We start from the raw sequence: 26,172 nt of genomic DNA on the forward strand, positions 1-26,172 counted from the left end.
AGCAATGGTACCTGAGGTCCTTACGATTTTAACCACATCTTATACAGAGTACATATGAAAGTATATAGTTCCAATTTCACACATTTAGAAGAGTTATGTGCAATTTACATGTGTACATTGGTGATTATAGAAAAGCCACTACTTATACACGTATGCTGTGGCAGACAGGCATTTCAGGATGCATGTTCTGGGCGTGGTTTGGGTTGTCCTTCAAAGTATACGTATATCCTTTATTTCACATATAGCCAGGAAAACTCCCCGGGCATTTATACCTGCTTCGAATGTCATTTAGTTTCTCACGTGGGCCTTGGGTTGGAGGAGAACTTGAGGGGGGGGGGGGGAGGGGGATTGTACTTACCCCTTAGGGGTTCAAACACTTCAAAATGCCAAAAGTTTGAGTTTCCGAGCTAAGCTAATGAACAGAAATAAAGTAACACAAAAAGATAAGATGATACATTTTTTTATTGAACTTAGTACAGTACATTTTTTGACTAGCTTAATCAGTTTCCCCTGGATATACAGTTTTACAAAATCTGACACTTACACGCATAAGTAGCAAAGTTGCCACTAATGCCTGCATGGAGCACTTCTTCCACGCGCAGAGCCCTGGGTGATGCTTCGTTCTTCCTTCCTTTGTTTTGTTTTAAATATTTTCATTGCCACATACACAAACTTTAAATGCATTCACTCTGCAGCCCCCCATTACCTCTCCGCTCTCATCTCTCCCTACATTCCTCCCTATGAACTCCGCTCACTGGACAAATCTCTCTCCTCCTCCCCCTTCTCCTCCACTGCTAACTCCAGGCTTCGTCCCTTTTCCCTCGCGGCACCTTATGCCTGGAATAGACTTCCTGAGCCTGTACGTCTAGCTCCGTCTCTACCTGTTTTCAAATCTATGCTGAAAACCCACCTTTTCACCACTGCTTTTGGCTCCTAGCCACTACTCGATTGCCCTCCCCTTGTTCCTTCTCACCCAGTACTTCCCTCGCCCTTAATTGTCTTGTCTGTCTGTATTTTTAGATTGTAAGCTCTATTGAGCAGGGACTGTCTGTGTCAGGTGTTCAGCGCTGCGTGCGTCTGGTAGCGCTATACAAATGCTAATAATAATAAATGTATTTTAGCAAAGGTTCCAAATTCCCAGAGCCTTTTCTAAAAATTTCTAAAAATCTTAGGTTTTGGGGTTTTTTTTTATGTTTAAATCTGTTTATTGACGTATTATATAAAACATATAGACATCATGCCCAGCAAATAACCTTACTAATACAACAGACAACTTGTAATCCGTCCACATACATCAAGTCATTTTCTTCTTTTATTCCTTGACACCCCCTCCCCCCGCCCGCCCTCCCTTCCTTTTAGTTTAAGGTTCAACAGTTTTTGTTAATGACAATTCAAAGATAACATCGTTAACCTGGTGCATATACAGAAATTCAGAGTTACTTAGTGTAACTGCAGCCATGTAAATGTGGCAAGGACATACATAACTTACAATTTTTCTGTAAGTTTACCTGTGTAAGTTGGAGCCCCTCCCTTAACTTTATCCAGGTATATGCCCCCCCCCCTTGCATTTACATGCTATCCCCTGGATTCTATAAAGGACATCCAAATTTGCGTGCCAAAATTTGGGCGTGATCCTGAGATATGCACACCTTAATTGGTTAACAAGCCAATTATCAGCAACAATTGGGTGCTAAAAATTATTGATGTTAATTGGCACCAATTAAAATTTGTGTATGCATCTGGCTGCGCAATATTCTATAAAGCACAGCACAGCACTTAACTCTAATAGCGTGTAACTCTACACTCTACACCCTCCGTGGGAGGGGCATAGCATGTCAGGAGCATTGCGAAAAGTTACACACGTTCTCACACCAGGTTTCAGCAGGCGTTAAGTCTGGTACCCAAAGTTAGCCACATGGGAATCGGTGCTAAGAACAAATCTGTATCGGGGAAATAAGCAAATAAAGCCAAACAAATGAGGGGCTTCAATTTCAGAAATTCAACTTCATTTGCCTAAGGAAGGATTTGGATCTTTTAGTAGGCCCAAAAGCCTGCCTCTTAATAGCATTACTTTGCCTTAGAAAGGTACCATATACCCTCTCCTATATTATTTTGTAGCTAGATTTGGAGGCTTTGCAGGTAAGTGATTCCTTTGAAAGGACCAACAAGAAGAAAGAATGATGCACAAGCTTTCAAGACCTCACAGGCCCCTGGGCTCTAGTTTTTTCCAGGTTCAGTTCCGACAGTAGAAGCCCACACACCTCTTAATGATCACACTCAGTGGCGTTCCTTGTCTGGATGGCACCCGGGGCGGAGCGCTGATGCGCCCCCCCCCCACACTAAATTACACCTTCCCCCCCCTCCGGTGAAATGACAACCCCCCCAGGTGTACGCCGCTGGGGGGGGTGCCGCGGCACGCGCCTGCTCTGAGTTCGCTAAACTTCGCTTCGCTGCAGCTCCCTCTGCTCTGGAACAGGAAGTAACCTGTTCTGGGGCAGAGGGAGCTGCAGCAAACGAGTGAAGAAGTTTAGCAAACTCGGAGCAGGCGCACGCCGCGGCACCCCCCCCCCCCCAGCGGCATGCACCCGGGGCGGACCGCCCCCCCCCCCCTTGGTACGCCACCGATCACACTAGTTAGAAATAATCTTAAATAGAGAAGGAAAAACCCAGAAATGTTGATTTTGTGAAACCTTTAGATCTTTTTTTGTAAAGTGTAATGGTAATATCCATCCACTTGCTCCTGTTATCATTCCTCATGCAATGATTCCCTGTTCCAGGCTTGTCCAAGTTAAGACCTCAAGGGCTGTAAACAGGCCAGTTTTTCAGGATATCCCTAATGAACATGCATGAGAGAGATCTGCATATATTGGATGAAGTAGGCATGCAAATCTTTCTTATGCACATTCATTTGCTATATCCTGAAAACCTGGCCTCTTTGCAGCCCTGGAGGACTGAACTTGGACAAGCCTCCTATGTACTCTTTGCAATGACTATCCATCTGCCCCATCGCTACTCTCTTTGTAATAATTATCCGCCTGCCCCGTCATCATTCCTCAGCTGATTCTCCTCTACATTTCTTTGTAATAGTCCTCCGCCTGCCCCTTCCATCACCCTTGCCTCATATTCCGTCCCATATCCTCGACACCCACAATAACCACCAAGCTGCCTGTGACAACTATGAATCATTTTACTATCTTTTTACTAACTTGCTTCTTGCCATCCCTCTTACCTTGGGGTAACTTATTTTTGAACGCTTGAAGGTGATATGAGGTACATTATTCAACTGGATACTTTTGTTGTTGTTGTTGTTGTTGTTGTTGTTACAATATTTGCTGTAAAAAAATTCACAATCGAAACAGACTTGTGGAACTAATGTCTGAGAGCTCTGTGGGATTGCACCGAGCCTTACGGTCCTCAATTGGCAACACTATAATCAAGTACAGTAAATAGGTACAGTAATCGGGCAAAGTAATCGGACAAAGTAATTAGGTACTATAATCGGGTACGGTAATCGGGTATGGTAATTGGGCAAAGTAATTGGGTGCAGTAATCGGGCAACGTAATTAGGTACAGTAATCGGGTACAGTAATTGGGTATGGTAATTGGGCAAAGTAATTAGGTACAGTAATTGGGCAAAGTAATCGGGTATGGTAATCGGGTACAGTAATTAGGTACCGTAATCGGGTACGGTAATGGGGTACAGTAATTAGGTACAGTAATCAAGTACAGTAAATAGGTACAGTAATCGGACAAAGTAAATAGGTACAGTAATCGGGTACAGTAATCGGGCAAAGTAATCGGACAAAGTAATTGGGTGCAGTAATCGGGTACAGTGATTGGGCAACGTAATTAGGTACAGTAATCGGGTACAGTAATTGGGTATGGTAATTGGGCAAAGTAATTAGGTACAGTAATTGGGCAAAGTAATCGGGTATGGTAATTGGGTACGGTAATTAGGTGCGGTAATTGGGTACAGTAATCAGGCACGGTAATTCTGTTTGTTTCACCAAACGTGAAAACGCTGAAGTTTTTGTGGTTTCTAAATTTGATAAAACAAGTTCTCTACTTCTACTTGTCTCTAGCCTTTAAAAGGCATGAGATAAGATTTACATTTTATGAAGTAAATATGCAAAATACAATTACATCATCACACGCAAGAATCATCATATATAATATCAAAATTCACGGTCAGTGTCTGAACCACAAGGCTATTAGTGATGATGTAACAGATCCTCCCAATGGATGGGCTGTGAAAACACTTCTCTCTCTAGCCATAGCTCATAGGTGTAGTGGAAATCCTCCGGGAGCTCCACTCTCTGCCCCAGAACACTCTGTAAACAATTATCCACCGACGAAAACTCCCAGACAGGGTTCTGGTCATATCTCCGGCTGTTAAAACTTTCAATATTGGCTCTCAGTATACACTCCTCGGCTTGGAAGTCCCATGGCCTGGCATCAATATCTTCAGGGGTTTAAAAAAAGAAAAAAAAAATCAAGAGTGAATGTTTGTGCATGTATGTGGGGGAAGAAACACACTGAGTGTAATTCTGTAACAGGCACTGTTCCCTCTAAGCTGAAGGGGAATCTTCCAACTGCATTGCTGTCAGTGGGGGGCAGTGTTCCGATATTGTGTTTTCAATCAGGCAGGTTCCCTGGAGTCCTGCAGAACTAACCTGTTCCTCACTATTGAAAATGTGATAGTGAAACAGCACCACCCACTGGCAGGACTGTTGGTGGAGGACTCCCGCTCAGCTTAGAGGGAATAGTGAAACAGGGTGCTCACTTTAGGCACTGGTTATGCCTATTCTATAAGTAAAAGTAGACACCCAGTTTTTTAATAGCATGCTAAGTACATAAGTATTGCCACACTGGGACAAAGGTCCATCAAGCCCAGCATTTTGTTTCCAACAGTGGCCAATCCAGGTCACAAATACCTGGCAAGATCCCAAAAAAGTTCAATATATTTTATGCTGCTTATCCCAGAAATACGCAGTGGATTTTTTCCCAAGTCAATTTAATAATGGTCTATGGACTCTTCCTTTAGGAAGCCGTCCAGACCTTTTTTAAATCCTGCTAAGCTAACCGACTTCACCACATTCTCTGGCAACGAATTCCAGAGTTTAACTACATGTTGAGTGAAGAAAATGTTTCTCTGATTTGTATTAAATCTACTACTTTGTAGCTTCATCGCATGCCCCCTAGTCCTAGTATTTTTGGAAAGCGTAAACAAATGATTTTATAGACCTCTATCATATCTCCCCTCAGCCGTCTTTTCTCCAAGCTGGAGAGGCCTAGACGCTTCAGCCTTTCCTCATAGGGAAGTCGTCCCATCCCCTTTATCATTTTCGTCGCCCTTCTCTGTACCTTTTCCAGTTCCACTATATCTTTTGGTTGAAAACGCATGTCCATTAAGGTGGCGGTAAGTTTCCCCCCCCCCCCCCCCGAAATGGCTGCAGGGTAAGCGCAAACTTACTGCACAAGCATTTCTTTTTCAGCCTTTTTACCCGCTGTGATAAAAGTGGCCCTGGAATGTGACAAAAACGACCGCCGCTGCTAGCCCAGGTCCCTTTTTTTTAAAATCATCTTTATTAAGGTTATTTAACATTACAATAATACAAAATCATATAGAGCCAATTTATAATCATTATTAACATGTTGCATAAGCATGAAATAAGGAACAAAATGCTTCAAACATGAAGCATATAACAAGATAAGAAATGAGCAGATGAGAGGAAACATTTTTATGGTACATTGAGATTGCTGAGTGTCAGTGGCGTACCAAGGGGGGCGGTCCGCCCCGGGTGCACACTGCTGGGGGGTGCCGCATGCCTGTTGGCTCCGCTGGTTCCCTGCTCTCTCTGCCCTGGAACAGGTTACTTCCTGTTCCAGGGCAGAGGGAGCAGGGAGCCAGCGGAGCCGACAGGTGCGCGGCTGCTCCCAGCAGCCAAGAACGCACACGGGGGGGGGGGGGGGGTTGATGCACTGGAGGAGAGGGTGTTGATGCGCCGGGGGGGTGTCATGCTGCACCTTGAGGGGATGGACACTGCTGCATCCGGGAGGGGTGCGCAGCTGCGATCTGGCCCGCGTGGCAGCCGACCTAGGATCACCACTGCTGAGTGTTTAGATAAATAATGATCAAACTTAAGCCATTTACGCTTATGTCTGTAAGTTGGGGAAATGAACTTTAAAGAAATGTCTTCATATTTCTTAAACAATAGTACAGTATTCCATCATTTAAAAATGGACAAGTTACAATTATCTTTCCAATGCTGAATTAATGTTGCACATTAGCAAGATACCACAGAAATGTGTTGGAAGTGTTTCACCTGTTAGTGTACGCTACCTGCATGTTACTGATTTTCAAAAATATATTTTGGAGGGAAATGCCATGGGCAGAAAGTGGCCATTCCCGCATTATACTGCTAGTGTGTTAGGATTAGCGTGTACTAACTGGATAATGGAGGGTTAACACAGAAGCACTTACCCCCCAATTCTATAAAATCACCAAAATTTGCCAGTGCAAATTTAATTGAATAACGAGCAAATTAGTGCCAATAATGTTTTTTAAATTATTGGCGCTAATTGGAATCAATTAAGATGTACATGCGTATATTTAGGCGCGTGATCCATGCGTAAGTTTTATGTGCATCCCGAAAAAGGGGACACAGAAATGGGAGGGTCGTGGGCATGGTTTTTGGTTGCATGTGCAATTATAGAACAAGGTCCCTGTTTACTAAGCTGTGCTGTAGGCGCGTTATTTTTAGTGCGCACTCACGCTAACTTTTGCATGTGCTAAAAATGTTAGTGTGCCTGCAGCACGGCTTAGTAAACAGGGTCCCAGGGATGTTCCACGCATAGATTTAGGTGGGGGCATTTGCACCATGTTTTGTTGGAGCACGTGGACACGCCTAAATTGATGCGTGACCCCTGGGACTTAAGCGCTTTTCTATAAACTGCGCCTAACTTTAGGCACTTGAAATAGTTGCCAGTGCAATGGAGGATATTGTATAAGTTGTTGTTTACGGTTCATCAGGCTATTTATCTTGACTCAGCTCATGATTTGAAAACTGCATTACCGTGGTATTACGCCATCTCGATCATTGTGGTCAGAACATCAGCAACAAGGATGGGAACCTTTTCCATCTGTGGACCAATTGAATGGAACAATCTGCCATTGCGACTTAAGTTTGAAACCAGTGGATCAGAATTTCGGAAACAGCTGAGAGACTTATGTTTTTTTGTTTAAGGCTTTTTATTGCTCTAATTGATTGATGTATCTGTGGTATGTTTGACTTTTCCCTTGTGTATTTTGTTTGTTGGTTTTATGGATGTTTTAATTGTAATCCACCCTGGATAAGGGCAGACTAGAAAAAACAATAAATCTAATCTAATAGTGCTTAAGTGTGTGTGTGTGTGGGGGGGGGGGGGGGGTGCACCAATTGTTTAGGCATGATTTATAGAATTCACCCCAAGTGTTTCCTTAATGGAGGCAGTAATTGCTCCCGCATTCATTTTTTGCAGGCTCCACATGCTAATGGGAATATTAGCGCATAACCTAAAGACAAACTTATTCAAAGAGACTTGTAACAAGAATCCTTCATAAAAAGACTTGACATCAAAAATGCACAGAACAAACCAACATTCATTCCTTTATTCTGGTTACTTTAATTACATTGACGTTATTGAACATTTTACCTTGTCCTTGCTCTTATATACCTGTTATGAATGATTTATTTACTTCTAATTCACTTGATATTTTATCTTTAACGTCTAATTTGCTTGATATTCTTATATACCTTAATTGTAACTCTTCTCTGTACTTATCATGCCGTTAATGGTTATCGCCATTGCGGCATAATGTAAGCCACATTGAGCCTGCAAATGTGTGGGAAAATGTGGGATACAAATGCAGCAAATAAATAAATAAAAGAAAAAAACAGAAATGACTTACAAATGCCACATTAAATCTGGGCTTAGAGCACGGGAAAATCCCACGTTAGAACGTGTTAAACCCTGATTTTACCGCAGTAAAAAGGCCTGTAGGTGTCAATAAGAACCATAAACTCGACCTATTTGGATGGACCTGCTGAGACAGGAATCGGCACTTGAGAGCTTTACCCGATGGCAAATTATCTTAAAAATTGGGGGAAAGATACATAAGAACATAAGAATAACCATACTGGGTCAGACCAACAGTCCATCTAGCTCGGTATCCTGCTTCCAAAAGTGGCCAATGCAGGTAGATTTAGTTAAACTGTATATTTAAAATCTTGGGTTTATTTATATATCCTAGTTCAGACATAGCTTAGAAGCAATAGTTTTGAGCCCAATATTTAAAAAAATAAAAAAGCTGAGCTCCTAAATTTGTGCTCTATTTTCAGCTGAAAATACATCTTAATTTAAGAGCTTAAAAGGTATGATTATAAATTTAGGTGCTATTTATTTGCCTAGATGCCTAAAGATAAGCCTAGTGCTGAGAATTACTGCTAAACTCCTAAGTATTTTTTTCCTCCCTTAACTCCACCCAGTGGCGTTCCTAGGGGGGCTGACACCCGGGGTGGATCGCCGATGCGCCCCACCCCCTGGGTGCAGCGTGGACCCCCCCCCGGTGAAAGGACCCCCCCCACGAAGGAACCCTCCCCCCAAGTGCACGCCGCTGGGGGGGTGCCGCACACGCCTGTCCTCCGTTGTTCCATGCTTCTTCTCTGCCCCGGAACAGGAAGTAACCTGTTCTGGGGCAGAGAAGAAGCATGGAACAACGGAGGACAGGCGCGCGCGGCACCCCCTCAGCGGCGTGCACTCGAGGCGGACCGCACCTACCACCCCCACCTAGGAACGCCACTGACTCCACCTCTGTTGCCGCTCACTTTTTATGCTTCTAAATTTACGAAAGTAAATTCAAGAAACATTGAGTGAAAAAAGGAGAAAAATCAGACCGTCAAAAGAAAGCCACTTACAAAAAATAAAGGAAAAACAGGCCAAGACAGCCCATTCTATGGGGAAGAATAATCATATAACCACAAAAACACAGCTGAGTCCAATATACCACTACTCAGCAGGGGCGTAGCCAGACTACAGATTTTGGGTGGTCCTAGGCAAGAAGTGGGTGGGCACCAAGTGTTCTTCTCCCCTCCACCACCACCACCACCACCAAAAAAATATCTCAGCATGCTTCTTTCCACCTTGGCAGTTTGCAGCAGGCATGCGCTGAAAACTGAGAATGCGCAGGTGCCAGTATCATGAAGAGTAGTGTTTTCATTACCATCAGGGGGAAGTGTTCAGCTGGTGGACCTTGGGATCTCCACCAGCTACCAGTAAACATGTGCTACTGTTGGGTAGGCCTGAGCCGTAAGTGGGTGGGCCGTGGCCCACCCAGGCCCACCCGTGGCTATGCCACTGCTACTCAATCTCTTAACAACCCCACTTCCATTACCAACCAACAAAGAAAATTCAATTAAGAATTTTTATCATTAAGAAAACCTTCTAACTGCATTGAGTCATAGAAAGTGTCTCTTTCTCTCTGCCCCATCCCCTCCCCCACCCCGTTCACAACTAAACACTTCCAGGAGAACTTGAGAAAAAAATTTCCCCTATCTCCAAAACATGCTATTTTAAGTTGAAGAAAAAAATCTTATTTAATGAGTCACTCTAGCTATATCTGGATAATCTTCTGCCCATAAAAAGCGGCATCTAATTTGGGACCTACCCGTTAAGTTTGTTTCCTTGAGTCTTGCCAGACTAGTTGAGAACCCACTCATATTCAAGAGTATGTTGTAGCCCACTTTGAATGTAGTTGTACCCTTGGTGTATGGAATTATTTTATTCCTGGGTTAGTCACCATGAATTGATGTTTTTGACCACATCAAGTTTGGCTTTGAGGGTGAATTCGAAACCCAAAACATAATAATTGCCTTCAGTTGTCTTAGCTTTGAGATAGGATAATGAGATGATGAAGGCAGCACCAATCCCTTACAAGGTAAGTGAAGTCATCCCTGAGCTTTTTGTCTCTGGCTTCTTCTGCTGGCAGTGGGGGGGGGGGGGGGGGGGGGGGGGGCATAACTCACTCATCTGGACTAGTTTGGCAGGATTCATGGAAAGGAAATGAACAGGTAAGTCCAAATTTTCCCCATACAAATGCAAAATCAAAACGAAACCAAATGGACAATTTTGCCTGTACACCCAAATCCCCTAACATTTACATTATTTTAGCCATACTGTAAAAAATTGTAAAACATGTCAACTGAAACTTCATAGCCCGCATGCAAGATTAGAGGCAACACATGCAAATTTCTGTCATGTCTATTCATGGTGGACATTCTGAAAATTCAAATGGCTATGTGAACACCAGAAGAATGGGAAGCCCTGGCTTATGCTGAGGTCACTGAATAACAAACATTGGGCTGTAAAGGCAAAATAAGGATAACAAATACAAAGTTTAAAAATGTATAAGAAAAAGTAAAGTTTTTTTTTTGGGGGGGGGGGGGGGGGTAAAAAGATCAAGCGAAAGAAGAAATAAAAGTGGCTTTGAGATAGATTTTCAGTTTTAAAATGTATGTGTTAAAAGCAGTGGTGTTCCTAGGGGGGCTGGCACCCGGGGCGGATCGCCGATGCACCCCGCCCCCCGGGTGCAGCGCCCGCCACCTCCCGATGCAGCGCGGACCCCCCCGGCGAAAGGACACCCCCACGAAGGACCCCCCCCCCGCTGAGTGCACGCCGCCGGGGGGGAGGGTGCCGCGCGCCTGTCCTCCGTTGTTCCATGCTTCTTCTCTGCCCCGGAACAGGAAGTAACCTGTTCCGGGGCAGAGAAGAAGCATGGAACAACGGAGGACAGGCATGCGTGCACCCGGGGTGGACCGCACCCACCGCCCCCCCCTAGGAACGCCACTGGTTAAAAGGAAAAAGAGTGCTAAGAACCATAAAATTAACCTTGGCATGCACAGGACATGTGAACGTATAGTAAATGAAGTCAGGAATGAAGATATTTAGGTCTGAAATAGCAGGGGCGTAGCCAGATACCCAACTTTGAGTGGGCCTGGGCCCATGCTGGGTGGGCAGAAGACCCCCTCCTTGTCCCACAGGTGATTTGGTCTCTTCTTGTCTCACCTGCATGCTATCCGCTATTTACAAGGTATGCAGGAGGGACAGTTGTTGGGAGTTCTCAGCTGGTGGGGCTTGGGAATCCCTGCCAGCCACACCATAGGTGTGCTGCTACTGGCTGGGCCTGAGCCCAAAGTGGGTGGGCCTGGGCCCACCCAGGCCCACCCTTGGCTACGCCACTGTGAAATAGTAACAGTATTATGCATGTTCTGTTAATAAAACTGTACATGAAGCCAGACAGGCTGGGCCAGTGGCAACACTTTATGGTCTAAGATTGTCAGCTGGTAGTAGATGTGAAGAAAAAGAGGGAAAATGCCAGAAGATTGCAAATAAATAAATGACGACTCATGGTACTGTCCCCCCCCCCCCCCCCCCCCCACACCAAGGGAGACCACTTTCAACTGAGCTAGGATGGAAACTACCGGGAAGGACTAAAAGACATCTCTCACCATTGCCATATGCCCAGTCATCATTCATGCGGTGACGCACTTTCTGATAGATGGCAGACATGGTCTTCATGTTGCTTTTCCTCCACTGGCGGCCCAGATACTTTGTCTGGATCTTCAGCAGCTTCAGGACATACAGCTGCAACATGGCTTGCTTCACCTTCAGGGCTCTTTTCAAGATAGGGGCCGATTTAAACACCACCAGCATCTACCGGCCAAAGCACGTGTTAGAAGAAAGAGTTCCCTGTGCAGCAACACATCCCAAGCGGTCATGGTTCTTTCAATTAAACAAGCACTCGATACAAGATCCAGCATAAATAACTCTATATTAGGACATTGGTGCCCTCCTCTGAACGCTGACATACACATATGAGTTTGTCTTGTTGGGCAGACTGGATGGACCGTGCAGGTCTTTTTCTGCCGTCATCTACTATGTTACTATCTGTCTTCATACACCTTCCCAATTGCAAAGGAATTAAATACAAAACCTACTACGCATCCAATTTCTCCTTTTTGGGCGGTCAGCTTTGGAATGCTCTACCAAGATCCATCCGAACAATTAACGACTATCTACCCTTCAGGAAAATGTTGAAAAGACACATCTTTTCAAGCAAGCTTACGTTAACGACCCAACTTAATCCTATCAGCCCACCTACACTACTCCTGCTCTGACACTGACTCTGACTCTGATATCGTTTATCGTTTATTCATTTTACTATATCGTTTCAAATTGTGGTTCCAAAACAAAAACGGTTTACATGGTAATATAAAATCATACCGATTATACCTTTGTCCTTGTCTCCTAATCTCCTTATACTCATCCTCCAATCTTTTCTTCTCCATCCTTCTGTACCATACCCCTCCCAATCTCCTTTCCTCTTACATATCCTATCCTTTTTACCTCCCCATATCCAATTCAATTCATATATTCTTAAAACCTTACTATTATTATGTTTATTACAGTTCTTAATATACATCTTACAAGACTTTTGTATTGTTTTTATTACTATGTAAGCCGCATTGAACCTGCGGTGTGTGGGAAAGCACAGGGTACACATGTAATAAATAAATTATTATAATACTGATATGCACTGTTCGTTCAACACAATGCACCCCTCCTAAAGTTTACAAGCCAGCTAGTTCGTCATTGGGGGCTCCGCCTTTTACAAAGCTGCTGTTGCGATTCTCGCATGGCAAATGCAACGAATGGTGCTCATTACTGGTTCACCACGTTGCTGCCCTACGAAATGTCGACCCTCCCTTCCCCCTCCCATTGGCTTACCATCGTCCGTGAATGTTTCCACTTGGTCAGCTTGTTGAGGATTCGCAGCAGGTTGATACAGGAGTAAAGGTTTCTCCAGCAGAACTGACTGTTGTCGCCAACTTCCTGCAACGAACAACTATGAGATATTTCAAGTTTCCAGCAAGAGCACAGCCTGTTCTCCTAATCCATTTCTCACGGTTCATGCGCTATCATAGTCACTAGGTACTGTCATCTTTCTGTATACTGGACCTGCAGGTCCTAAAGTAAGGTGTCAGTTTTAGTCACTACATTTTTTCTAGCAAAAAAAGGTGCCGGTACTCAGATGCTAGGCCACCCTTCAGGGGTGGGATGATCACTGAGGGACCCACCCCACAATAGCCAGGCTCCTTGCAACCAATCACAGAATCTATGACAAGGCAGAATTGGTGCGTAGAGCCTGAGCTCTTTCATTAAAACTTAGAGACTATGGGTCAATTGTAGCAGACGCTGGAAAAGGTGCCAGTACTCAGTACCCCCAAGTACCCCTTCAAAAAAAAAAAAAACCCTGGTTTTAGTTGAAATCTGTTTTATTGATATATCAAATAACAAAACAAGCAAAACAACAATCCAAGACAAGACACAATCATCTCTTTTTTTTTTTACATGTGTATTCATATATTTTTAAATTTTTATTTATTTATACTTGTATCCCACAATTATCCAAAAATGAGTTTTGGTTCAATGTGGCTTACATTTAACAGTTGTTAGAGATTACATTGATTCAATTGCATTTACAGTGTTTGGCAAGATAACTGAGTTCGATTCCCACTTCAGACACAGGCAGCTCCTTGTGACTCTGGGCAAGTCACTTAACCCTCCATTGCCCCATGTAAGCCGCATTGAGCCTGCCATGAGTGGGAAAGCGCAGGGTACACATGTAACAAAAATAAAATAGATACTATTGCAGATTCTACATGGAATGTTGCTACTATTGAGATTCTACATGGAATTTTGCTACTATTGGAGATTCTACATGGAATGTTGCTATTCCACTAGCAGCATTCCATGTAGAAGGCTGCGCAGGCTTCTGTTTCTGTGAGTCTGACGTCCTGCACGTACGTGCAGGACGTCAGACTCAGAGAAGCAGAAGCCTGCGCGGCCACATTGGTGAGTGATCTGCAAGGGCCGACTTCTACATGGAATGTTGCTACTGGAATAGCAACATTCCATGTAGAATCTCAAATAGTAGCAACAGTGGAGGAGTGGCCTAGTGGTTAGGGTGGTGGACTTTGGTCCTGAGGAACTGAGTTCAATTCCCACTTCAGGCACAGGCAGCTCCTTGTGACTCTGGGCAAGTCACTTAACCCTCCATTGCCCCATGTAAGCCGCGTTGAGCCTGCCATGAGTAGGAAAGTGCGGGCTACAAATGTAACAAAAAAAAAAAAACTATTAGTGCATATGGAGAACATAACATAAAAACATGCCTCTTTTTTTCAGTAGAAAACACCCATGCTTATAAATCCCAAGAGAGGCCTTGTTTCTTATAGCCTTGTATCCTCATATACAACCCACCCCTATTCCCGACAGATTCAACTGTTTTGCTGTGGAAAGTATGCATTAGTGCTTACCACAGCTTAATAAAAGGATCCCTAAGTTTGTACCTGAGGCAATGGAGGAATTAATGACTTTTGCCCACAGGGTTGACAAGAGACAGAGCCAGGCCTGGGGCAGGGCCGCTGCAGCCACCACCACCCCCACCCCCACTCGGGACACAGCCACTCGTGATGCAGCTGCTGCCGCAGCCCCTGGCTCACTCTCTCTCTTGCTCCTGTGTGCTGGGACCGGGTTATCGCGTTAACGCAATCACCTGGATCCTGACAGGAGCAGGAGAGAGACAGACCCTAGTGCCGGGCCCCCCTTGGAGGCCAGGCCCGGGGAATTTTGCCCCTTCTCCTCAGTGGCCCTGCTTGCCCTGGATCACAAGGACCCACAGTGGGATTTTAACCCTGGACTCCCCAATTCTGAGCCAGCTGTTCTAACCATTAGGCTACTCCTCCATTCCTTTAGTTGTATTTGAAGACAGGGCCACTAAGTGAAGAAAATTTTATTTCAAAGTTTTAAAAAAAGAGAGGGATAGTTGTTCCAAATGTTAGAAATTTCAACTGTGAGGCAGGCACCAAACTTTAAAGCAATGGCTGGCTGTTGAGTGAGCTTCCATTAGGCAGTGTCTGGTGGGTCACTGGATTTGGTTCCCAGTAATTCAGAAAACTGTGAACCCCTGGGCCGTACTCGTGCTGAAGTTTTGGAGGAGGTGTATACAGCAGAAAGGTTGGTGATAGGGATAGGCTTTTCACTTAAAAATGGTTTGGAATTCGTTGCCGGACAACGTGGTGAAGGCGGTTAGCTTGGCAGAGTTTAAAAAGGGGTTAGACGGTTTCCTAAAGGACAAGTCCATAAACCGCTACTAAATGGACTTGGGAAAAATCCACAATTCTGGGAATAACATGTATAGAATGTTTGTACGTTTGGGAAGCTCGCCAGGTGCCCTTGGCCTGGATTGGCCGCTGTCGTGGACAGGATGCTGGGCTCGATGGACCCTTGGTCTTTTCCCAGTGTGGCATTACTTATGTACTTATGATATCAGATTCTAGATTGTTAAATAAGCTGTCACACATGCATGCCCTCACATCTCACTAGTCAAGGGAGCAATTAGTCAACAGGAAGTGATTAAACAACATTTCCACTTCCCAGGAAGGGTCCTGCCACAGAGCTTTCTAACTCCTGTAATAATGAAGAGAGGGCTAGGAGTCCTGTTTTCCCTGGTAACCTTCAGTCTCCAGGTCCCTTCCTGACGTCAGAGGAACCTGGTGAGAGGTCTCTGAATGCCAACAGCTTCTAACATAATGCTGGAGAGCAATCTGTTTATTATGGTGACTGCGAGAATTCCTCTGCTTTCTGCATGGAGTGCAGAAGCTACATTAGGGATGGATTCCAAGCCAACTGCCTTGAATTTGGAGAGAAAATCCCTCACTGGGTTACATGTTGGCCATTATTTTAATTTTATCCTGTACAATAATTCATCCACTCTAACACATTTCAATGAATCTTTATGATATGCATTTTCCAGTCACACATATCTCAAAACGTTCCTGTGTACAGTGGAGGAGTAGCCTAATGGTTAGAGCAGGGGGTGGACAACCTGCAACCCAGCACTGAATTTTACAATTGCGAAACTATTGGAATTATACGCAGAAAACGGCCCGCATAAACATCATTAACCAGAGTGTGGCAATTTTAGGAGCCCTTTTATAAAGGCGCGCTGAAAATGGCCTGCGGTAGTGTAGACAAGTGTTTTGGCCGCGCGCAGAATCAATTTTCAGTGCACCTGTAAAACCTGCCTTTTTTAAAAATTTTGAAGAAAATGGACGTGCGGCAACATGAAAATTGCCACACATTCATTTTGGGTCTGAGATCTTACCGCCATCCATTGACCTAGCGGTAAGGTCTCACGTGGGAACTGTCTGGTAATGGTCTAAACGCATAAAATGTCGATTACTGCCCACGCACCAGAAAATAAAAATATTTTCTGGCACACGTAGCAGATGTGCGTCAAAAATGTAATTCACGCAAGAGCCACGCGATAGCCGGGCGGTAAGTCAAAATTGACGCACGTTGGGCATGCATAGGCACCTACACGGCTTAGTAAAAGGGCCCCTTAAATATTATTCTTCGCAAAAATTTTCAGAATAGTGGCAGAGATCTCATTAAACTTTTAAAGTAATGACAGAGTATACAGTAAGAAATCCGTCTAGTAATAATTTATGTTCAGTCATACCTGGGTTCACAAATACCTGGGATCTTGCCAGATATTTATGACCTGGATTGGCCACTGTTGGAAACAGGATGCTGGGCTTGATGGACCTTTGGCCTGTCCTAGTATGGCAACACGTACTGTATGTACTTTGGATTTTGAATGGAATCTTGCTATTCTTTAGGGTTCTAAATCGAATATTGCTATACACTTTGAAATTCTGCATGGAATCTTGTTATTCTTTGGGGTTCTACATGGAATGTTACTATTGTTTGGGTTTCTGCCAGGTACATGTGACCTGGATTGGCCACTGTGGAAACAGGATGCTGGGCTTGATGGACCTTTGGTCTTTCCCAGTATGGCAATACTTATGTACATTGAGGGTGTCTTTTACAAAGGTACACTAGTGTTTTTAATACGCACTAAATGCTAGAGACACCTATATATTCCTATGGGTGTCTCTAGCATTTAGCGCATGCTTATTTTTATTGCGTACTAAAACGGCTAGCGCGCCTTTGTAAAAGGGCACCTGAGGTTTTTTGGCAGTGAATTATATGTCCAATAAAAAAGGTATCATCTTATTTTCTTTTCCATGTTTTATTTTGTTTGATTTCTTTTGATAACCTTTAAGTGGACCAACACGGCTACCACACCTCTCTACCTATGACACATTTAAAAATTTTCCTGTGTGCAGCCCTCTGTGTAAAGGGAATCCTGGTTCAAATCCCACTGCAGCTTCCTGCAATCTTGGGCAATGCACTTAACCCTCCATTGCCTCAGGTACAACCTTAGGCTGAGAGTGTTCCAGGGACAGAAAAATACCTACTGTATCTGAATATAATTCACCTTCAGTTACAACTGAAAAAGGGGGTGAGCTAGGTCCAAAATCTTTTCCCTTCCCTATTTCCCCATGTGACAGAAAGCTTGGATCGACAGATCATGCCCAGAGTCTCTTACATTTATTGTTTCAGATTAACAGCACAGCTGCTAAACCACGATGCTCCACTCCTACTATATAACGATGCGCCCACTGGTTCCACTCATTTTCAGTTGTATCTCAAAATGGCACCCTGATGATGAATGCCAAAGACCTGTAATTAGCAAAGAGATCACTAGGTGGCCCTGTCGCTCCACAGACAAATAAAGCAGAAATGGGATTTCTTTTGCAGGAAAACCAACTGTGAAAATATTAATTTTACAGTTTATCTTTAACATTTACACCTCCATAAACTTACATTTTTGTCCACGAGTAATTTCAGGCTTAAGAATGAAGTCTTAACAGAAAGGATCACAGCTTTTCAAGAATTCAAACGTTCAGCCTATCATTTCTACAACTCAGAGTTTCCAACAGAAAGCAAATGCTTTGTGTGGCTTATCAGTTTTGGGTCACTAGCATTTGAAAGGTGCGTGTTGATTAGGTGGGTGTAGTGAATCATGCACATGGCAACTGAGAGCTGTGGGTGATCCAAGCAGATAGTTTGTAGCAATGAGCGGTGTCTGAGATATTACTCAAATAATCTGAAATAAGGGTTTATAAACATGTTATAGGCAAGACCTTTTCATCATATTAATACATCTGTCGATGGGACCATCTTATGAGAGCTGTTGTCTGCCTGAGACCAGAAGACCTGAACATAGTAACATAGTAGATGACGGCAGATAAAGACTTGTACGGTCCATCCAGTCTGCCCAACAAGATAAATTCATTGTATGAGCTATTTTACATGTATACCTGACCTTGATTTATCCTTGCCATTTTCAGGGCACAGACCATAGAAGTCTGCCCAGCACTAGCTTTGCTTCCCGATTACTGGTGTTGCCACCCAATCTCCACTAAGCTTCTGTGGATCCATTCCTTCTGAACAGGATTCCTTTGTGTTTATCCCATGCATTTTTGCATTCCATTACCATTTTCATCTCCACCACCTTCAGCGGGAGGGCATTCTGAGTATCCACCATCCTCTCCTTGAAAAAGTACTTCCTGACATTATTCCTGAGTCTGCCCCCTTTCAACCTCAATCCATGTCCTCCAGTTCTACTGCCTTCCCGTCTCCAGAAAAGGTTTGTTTGCGGATTAATACCTTTCAAATATTTGAACGTCTGTATCATATCACCCCTGTTTCTCCTTTCCTCCAGGGTGTACATGTTCAGGTCAGTAAGTCTCCCCTCGTACGTCTTATAATCCCTTACCATTTTTGTAGCTTTTCTACGTACCGCTTCAAGTCTTTTTACAACCTTAGCAAGATATGGCCTCCAAAATTGAACACAATACTGCAGGTGGGGCTTCACCAACAACTTATACAACTGAAAATGATTGGAACCAGTGAGCACCTTCATAGGATGCTGTGGGTGCTCGAGCACCCCCAATATCCCTTCACCAGCCTAGAATTTGAAAAGTCCCTCCTTCCCTCCCTTCGAGTTCCAGGCCCCCTCCCTCTTAATTTTGAAAGTCATCTTACCTTATTGGGGTTACGGAGGCAGCAGGAGTGAAAAGCGTGCAGGCTTGGCGCTTCAGCCTTCCGTTCTCTCAGCTCTGGTCCCGCCCTCATTTCCTGTTTCCGCAAGGGCGGAACCAGAGCCGAGAGAAGGGAAGGCTGAAGCGCCGAGCCTACATGCTTTTCACTGCTGCTGCCGCCATAACCCCGACGAGGTAAGATGACTTTTAAAATTCGGAAGGAAGGGGCCTGGAACTCAGAGGGAGGGAAGGGGCCTGGAACTCGGAGGGAGGGAAGGGGCCTGGAACTCAGAGGGACGGGCCTGGAACTCGAAGGGAGGGAGAGGGGGGAGGAAGGAAGGCCTGGAACAGGGAGGGAGGAAGGGGAGGGGGGCTGGAACTGGGAGGGAGGAGGGCCTGAGAGGGAAGAGGAAGGGGAGGGGAGGAGGGAGGGGGACGGGGGGGAGGAGGAGGGGGAGGAGAGGGAGGGGAAATGCACCACCTGTAAAAAATAAAAAAAAAAATTTCAGCACCCCCAATCATTTTGAAAAGTTGGCTCCTATGGGCACCTTATAATATAGTAGGACTGTATACCCCAAAAGGAAGGATGACTGGTAAAATACTAGTCCCCCTAAATTGCTAACATCATGAGCAGGGTGATGAGAGGAGAACTTCCAGCTGTTTGTAAAGTACTGTAAGGAGTTTAAAGGAAGAACAGGGTTAGAGCAGGCATTGTGGCATTTACTTAGTTTCATTTTCCTTACCAGGGTTTCAGCAGTGAGCTCTGGCAGCTCATGAACTGTGCAGTATGGGTAATCCAGAATAGAGATACTGCAGGAGACAGAGACAGGCAAAATTAATCACTATCAGCGAAGCGCCAGTTCTAAAGAGAGGCTGGCACAGTGGTTCCATGAACCAGGCTTGGCTTCAGGTATAACTACTCCAAGCAAGAGATAAGGTCACAAATGATTTTAAAAAATACACAAATACCTTCCAGTGGTTTACCTGATTGATTATAACATGAATAGGCCATGAAAATATCAAAGTCAATATGTGTTAGGCTTATCCATAACAACAGATTTTTCACACAACAAATTATATACACAGTGCCAGGTTCTGTTTAGAACATGCTCCACACAGACTGTAAACTACTGCACTTAAGAGTTAGAGGGTGACCCAAACAGGGTTTTTCGGCCTCAGCTGAAACTGAATCTGCACCGCAGCCGAGATTTCTCGCACAGTTTCAGGTGAAACCACACCGGTTAGGGGAGGGGGGGAATGATACCCTTGACCAAAAGCACAAGCTGCACACTCCCCCCCCACTCAGAAAGCCTCCACCTGCCTACCTATCTTAGAAGCCTTGGTGGTCCAGCGGCCTGGTCGGGGCAGGAACAATCCCCAGTCGCTCTTGCCCACGCTGACTCCGCATTGAAAATGACTGATGGGATCTCCTAGGACACTCTCACAAGATGGCCACTGGAAGTCATGGCAGCCATTTTGAAATTGGAGCCAGCATGAGCAAGAGCAACTGAGGATTGCTCCCTCCCCTACTAGGCCGCTAGACCAAGGTTTCTAAGATAGGCCCATGGGTCAGGTCATAAGAGGGCAGTGCTTTTGGTCAGGGCTTGCCAACTCAGGCTGTAGCAGGTTTTCATGCATCACACTTCTAATCTGGCCTTAAAGGCACTCTGGGAAGCTTCATTGTATAGAGGGGCAGAGAACTCTTTCTGCAAGTTGTTCCCATAATTGTTCCCCTAACTGAGAGGGAGGAAGATCTCCGATATGCATGTGACAATACCTGCTGACATATTAACTCAATAGAGAACTGGAGCAGTGCAAACTCTGCCGTATGTAGATGTGCTCATTTCTCTATCACAGGGAAAGAGAGCAAAGGGCCGAACGTGCTTCACTTATGCATTTTGAATGCAAAGCAGTAATAAAAATGGCTGCTAATCAGGGTGCTGACCAGGTCTTATGTCATGCGTACCGCTCGGGCCATGGCTCAGTCTGGGAAACTGCTCCAAGAGGCCAAGTGCTAAACCTCTACAGATGAAACCTGCCTCTTGGCTGCCAGCTTGTTTGCCTGCTCCCAAGTCAGGCCAAATGCACCAGTTGGCATCCTGAATTTCTGCAACTTACCTTAGTATGCCACCTCCCATTTTTTTCCCAGACATTTTGGAAACAAATGGAGGGAGAGAGGGGGGAAGTGTAATCCACATCTGAAACAGCACTGTAGAAGAGTGAGAAGCAGTCTAGGAAAAGACTACTGTCAGTAGCGCCTGCTGTCCCACCCAACAATGGTGAAAAGTCACCAGGCATCATTGTGTACTGGTCCCATTGGTGTGGCACCTCAGCCTCCAGCTGAGTCTGTTCTCAAGGGATGAAGGAAATCACCAAAGGACATTTGCTTGTAGCAGTCCCCTTTTGGTCTATGTTCCACCGGTAATCTGGGCCTACAGCTTTACCAGGTGACCTACTCAGAGATGCTGTATCAGGTGGTGCCAGTAAAATGCTGCACCACCCTCTGTAGGTCTAAGATGTTTTTTTCTGGCTCCATCTGCTGGAAGGAGGACTTAACTCAATCGACCGGACTGGTCTGCTGACATGGATGATTGGGAATTCCTAAAATGGCATTAGTGCATTCAAACACAGGAGTACATGCCCTTGTTACACCTCTGACCCAGCCTCCTTTTTGTCATATACTTTTGTCTACACGGCAATTTTGTGCAAAGTTACCCCAACAGACCAGGGATATTTTCAAAGTCAAAGATTAATGGCTGGTAAAAGTCAATTTTACCCACACACATCTTCTTAATATCAGCCTCATTGTGTTCAATTCTGGAGGCTGGACCTCCAAAAAGATATACAGAAGGGGCTAACAAAATGGTTCAGAGTGTGTACCATGATCCCTATGAAATGAAACTCCAGGGTCCAAATAATGTGGAGTAAGGAATGTTGAGATATACAATGCACAGGAGTAAGAGTCAATGCATGGACCTTAAAGAAGGGAGATTCAGGGGGTTACAGAAGAAAATATTTCTTCACAGAAATAGTAGCAGTGGTCATTGAGGCAAAAACACTAAAATAATTCAAGCCAGGGATAAGCACAGAAGATCCTTAGCCGAGAGAATATGAACATGGGAGCCAACTTTTCAAAATTATTGGGGGTGCTAAGTCCAGTTGCAAATAACCCCTCCCTGGATACATACAAGGAAGTTTCTCAATATTGGGGGTCATGGGAGCCAACTTTTCAAAATTATTGGGGGTGCTAAATCCAGTGCAAATAACCCCTCCCTGGACACATATAAAGAATTTTCTCAATATTGGGGGTCATGGGAGCCAACTTTTCAAAATTATTGGGGGTGCTAAGTCCAGTGCAAATAACCCCTCCCTGGACACATATAAAGAATTTTCTCAATATTGGGGGTCATGGGAGCCAACTTTTCAAAATTATTGGGGGTGCTAAGTCCAGTGCAAATAACCCCTCCCTGGATACATACAAGGAAGTTTCTCAATATTGGGGTCATGGGAGCCAACTTTTCAAAATTATTGGGGGTGCTAAGTCCAGTGCAAATAACCCCTCCCTGGACACATATAAAGAATTTTCTCAATATTGGGGGTCATGGGAGCCAACTTTTCAAAATTATTGGGGTGCTAAGTCCAGTGCAAATAACCCCTCCCTGGATACATACAAGGAAGTTTCTCAATATTGGGGTCATGGGAGCCAACTTTTCAAAATTATTGGGGGTGCTAAGTCCAGTGCAAATAACCCCCCCTGGACACGTATAAAGAATTTTCTGAATATTGGGGGTACTCAAGCACCCACAAAGACAGCTCCTATGAATGTGGACACAGACTCCGCCCTATCGCAACAGTAAAGGATAGCAGGCAGATTAGATGGGTCGTTCTTTTGCATTTTCTCTGTTTCTATGGTACATTCAATGCTAGATCCACACATACTGTCAAGATGCTGCTACATTTGTCAGGCTGAACACTGGATCTCAGAACAGCACACAGTGACAGATGGCCAACCTCAGGCTCCCCACACAGCAACTCAGCATTAGGTGAGACACTAAATAGCAGTTTCTAAACACATCAGGCTCTTGGCTGTTAGTCAGGCTCCACACTGAACACTGGGTTCTCCATGCTACCTGTTCTTTGCACAGATGTATGACATGATATTCTGGTTGAAGAATTTCAGGATCAAGGGTATGCAGTTTGCAAACACCAAATGCTGAGAGACATATTCAAACTATAATGGAAAGAAATAAGAGAACACTCCGAGTGAAGGATTAAGTAGGCTTAAGGGAACAGAACTAGATGCTACCCTGTCTATAATTAACTTCTGTGAATGGGTTGAATCAGAATGTGTGGTTCCTGGAGATGGTTCACGGTTGTAATTATTCTTGATTAAGTACACCGCAGGATGGCTGAGGACAGAAGATGGGAAGGCATAGTCTGCAGCAGGGTTGTCCAACCTTGGTCTTTGAGGGCTGCAGTCCAGTCCGTTTTTCAGGATTTCCCCAATGAATATACATGAGGTCTATTTGCATGCACTGCAAGATCTCATGCATATTCATTGGAGAATCCCTGAAAAGCCCCGACCTGGCGAGGGCCAAGGCTGAACACCCCTGGTCTATTTGTACCTCCTCTCATTTTGTGCAACTTGGAAGTAATTTTAATAAGTGATGTCAGCTTGTGAAACAGCATTTTAGATGCTCAGGTAGACACTTATAGAATTGCCCAGGTGTAAAACAGGGGTACAGAAATACATAAGAGGGTAATATGGTAAACTAGTTTTGCATGTAGAACACTGTTTCACTTGCATAGATCTGCTCGTGTAAAAGTAGACAGAAACATGACGGCAGATAAAGGGCCAAATGGCCCATCCAGTCTGCCCATCCTCAGTAACCACTAACTCCTCCTTTTCCCAAGAGACCCCATGTGCCTGTCCCATGCTTAGGTGCAGGAGCGTAGCTATGTGGGGCTACGTGGGGCCACGGGGGCATGGACCCCAGTAGATTTGGCTCTGGTCCCCTGCCGCCAACCCCTTTCGACCCCCCCCCTTCCCACCACCGCCAACCCGCCGCCGCTGTTGGGTATCTTTGCTGGCGGGGGTCCCCAACCCCCGCCAGCTAAAGTCCTTTTCTCCGGCACAGCCACATTGCTGATCTGCAAGGCTTCTGATCTGCAAGGCTTCTGCAGATCAGCAACGCAGCCGCGCTGGAGAACAGGACTTTGGCTGGCGGGGGTTGGGAACCCCCGCCAGTAAAGGTACCCGACAGCGGGGGAGGGTTGACAGCGGCAGGAAAGGGGGGGGAGTCGACAGGGTTGGCACCGGGGGGGTCAAAGGTGGTGATGGTGGTGATGGCAGTGGGGGGGGGGGGGTAAAAAATGGCAAGGGGGTAAAAAATGGCAGGAGGGGGTCGGTGGTGCCGGGGGGGCTAAAATGTGCCCCCTCACCTTGGGTTCTGGACCCCCCTCCTGCCGATGTCTGGCTATGTCCCTGCTTAGGTGTCCAAAGAATATAGAGGGTGCAAAAGCTGGTGCATACTTCCATAGCAAGTGCGCTTAGGGCAGTGGATCCCAAACCTGGTCTTGCGCCTAAATTTACGCGCAAAGACCCCATATTCTATAACTGCACACGAAACTGGAATCCACGTCCATGCTCCACCCTGAAATGCCCAGGACCTTCCCACTTCCGTGCCTCCTTTTTCAAGACACCTGTAAAATTTAGGCGCAGATCACGCACCTAAATTTACATGCATACATGTTTTCAATTAACATCAATATTTGCTTGTTAAAAGCCAATTATTGGCACTAATGGGATCATTAGTCAATTAAAGATGCATTTGCAATGTGAGCACGTGCCCAAATTTGCATGCGCATCTCGAGGTGTGTTTTAGAGAATTAGGGGGTTATCTGTAGGCAAGCTTATTACCCCTTATAGACATTTCCAGGGAAGGGGGTGTGGCACTGACACTTTTGCATGCATTTTAAAACCAAAGACGCCTCTGACCCAGAGCAGGTGTAACCGTGAGCAGGAGCACAAGAAGACAAACTGATGTAGACGTTGTTCAAGGTTTCTACAAATTAACTTTATAGATTATTAAGACTTATTAAATATGAACAGAGCTCATTGTCATAAAAGCACCATAAGAAGCATAAGGGGTATAAAGGTGTGATTCACACACCAGTCTAATTCAATAACCCTACCCTAAAGGAACATAATATCTTATGACAACCCGTACCATAATACCATAACTCAGACCATATCCAATTCTCCTTCCAACCCACCCCCAATCCTCCCAGGATACCCTTAAAGTCTGAGTAGAAAGACAAGGATGGACCCCAGGCCTGGCTCTTACGACCCCCCAACCATCCCTAATAGTACCGAAAAAGGAAACTCCCAACCTCTATCATGCAGCTAACCTCCTGGCCCTGGAAGAGCTGACATTCTTATCTCAAAATCCATTTAAAACTGAATTGCGTGCCCTTGAGAAGAAAGAAGAAAGGTAACTATTCTGTAACAGAAATGCTCTGTCTCTTTAAGGTCCATTCCATACTTTGGGATTCCCAGATCATCAAAGAATTCCTCCAATAGCAGAGCATATGTGGTCTTCAAAACACAGGTGCAAGGTATGTGCCCATGTGCCTTCCCTATCTCCACGTTCTGTTATTAAAACATAGATACAGAGAAAAATGTAGGCGGATAAAGACCATATGGCCTATCCAGTCTGCCCACCCACGCCAACTACTCTCCCTATCATGCCCTTAGAGATCCTATGTACTTGTCCCAAGTTCTCTTGAATTCAGACATGGTTTTCATCTCCACCACTTCTACCAGGAGGCCATTCCACAAATTCACCACCCTTTCCATGAAGAAATATGTCCTCGGGGTATTTCTGAGTCTACCCCTTTCACCTTCATCCTATGCCTTTCATTCCAAAGCTTCCTTCGAATTGAAAGAGACTTGTCTCCTGTGAATTTATGCTACATATATATTTAACATAGTAACATAGTAGATGACGGCAGAAAACGACCTGCACAGTCCATCCAGTCTGCCCAACAAGATAAACTCATATCTGCTACTTTTTGTGTATACCTTACCTTGATTTGTATCGGTCATTCTCAGGGCACA

The 26,172-nt window shown here is 44.8% G+C and overlaps 1 protein-coding gene across 1 annotated transcript in view; it reads right to left on the reverse strand.

Annotated features, from left to right (window-relative positions):
- Nucleotides 1-2,896: 2,896 nt before the first annotated feature.
- STRIP2 (striatin interacting protein 2) overlaps nucleotides 2,897-26,172 on the reverse strand; it is an 82,926-nt gene continuing 59,650 nt past the window's right edge. The window contains exons 17-21 of the mRNA XM_030216999.1: nucleotides 23,183-23,283; nucleotides 19,796-19,862; nucleotides 12,826-12,930; nucleotides 11,547-11,751; nucleotides 2,897-4,462 (exon numbers count right to left, since the gene is read on the reverse strand). Coding sequence (XP_030072859.1) covers nucleotides 4,212-4,462; nucleotides 11,547-11,751; nucleotides 12,826-12,930; nucleotides 19,796-19,862; nucleotides 23,183-23,283 — 729 coding nt within the window. The 3' untranslated portion in view covers nucleotides 2,897-4,211. The remainder of the gene's footprint in view (nucleotides 4,463-11,546; nucleotides 11,752-12,825; nucleotides 12,931-19,795; nucleotides 19,863-23,182; nucleotides 23,284-26,172) is intronic.

Source organism: Microcaecilia unicolor, chromosome 10, assembly GCF_901765095.1.
Source record: "Microcaecilia unicolor chromosome 10, aMicUni1.1, whole genome shotgun sequence".
Classification (NCBI taxonomy): domain Eukaryota; kingdom Metazoa; phylum Chordata; class Amphibia; order Gymnophiona; family Siphonopidae; genus Microcaecilia; species Microcaecilia unicolor.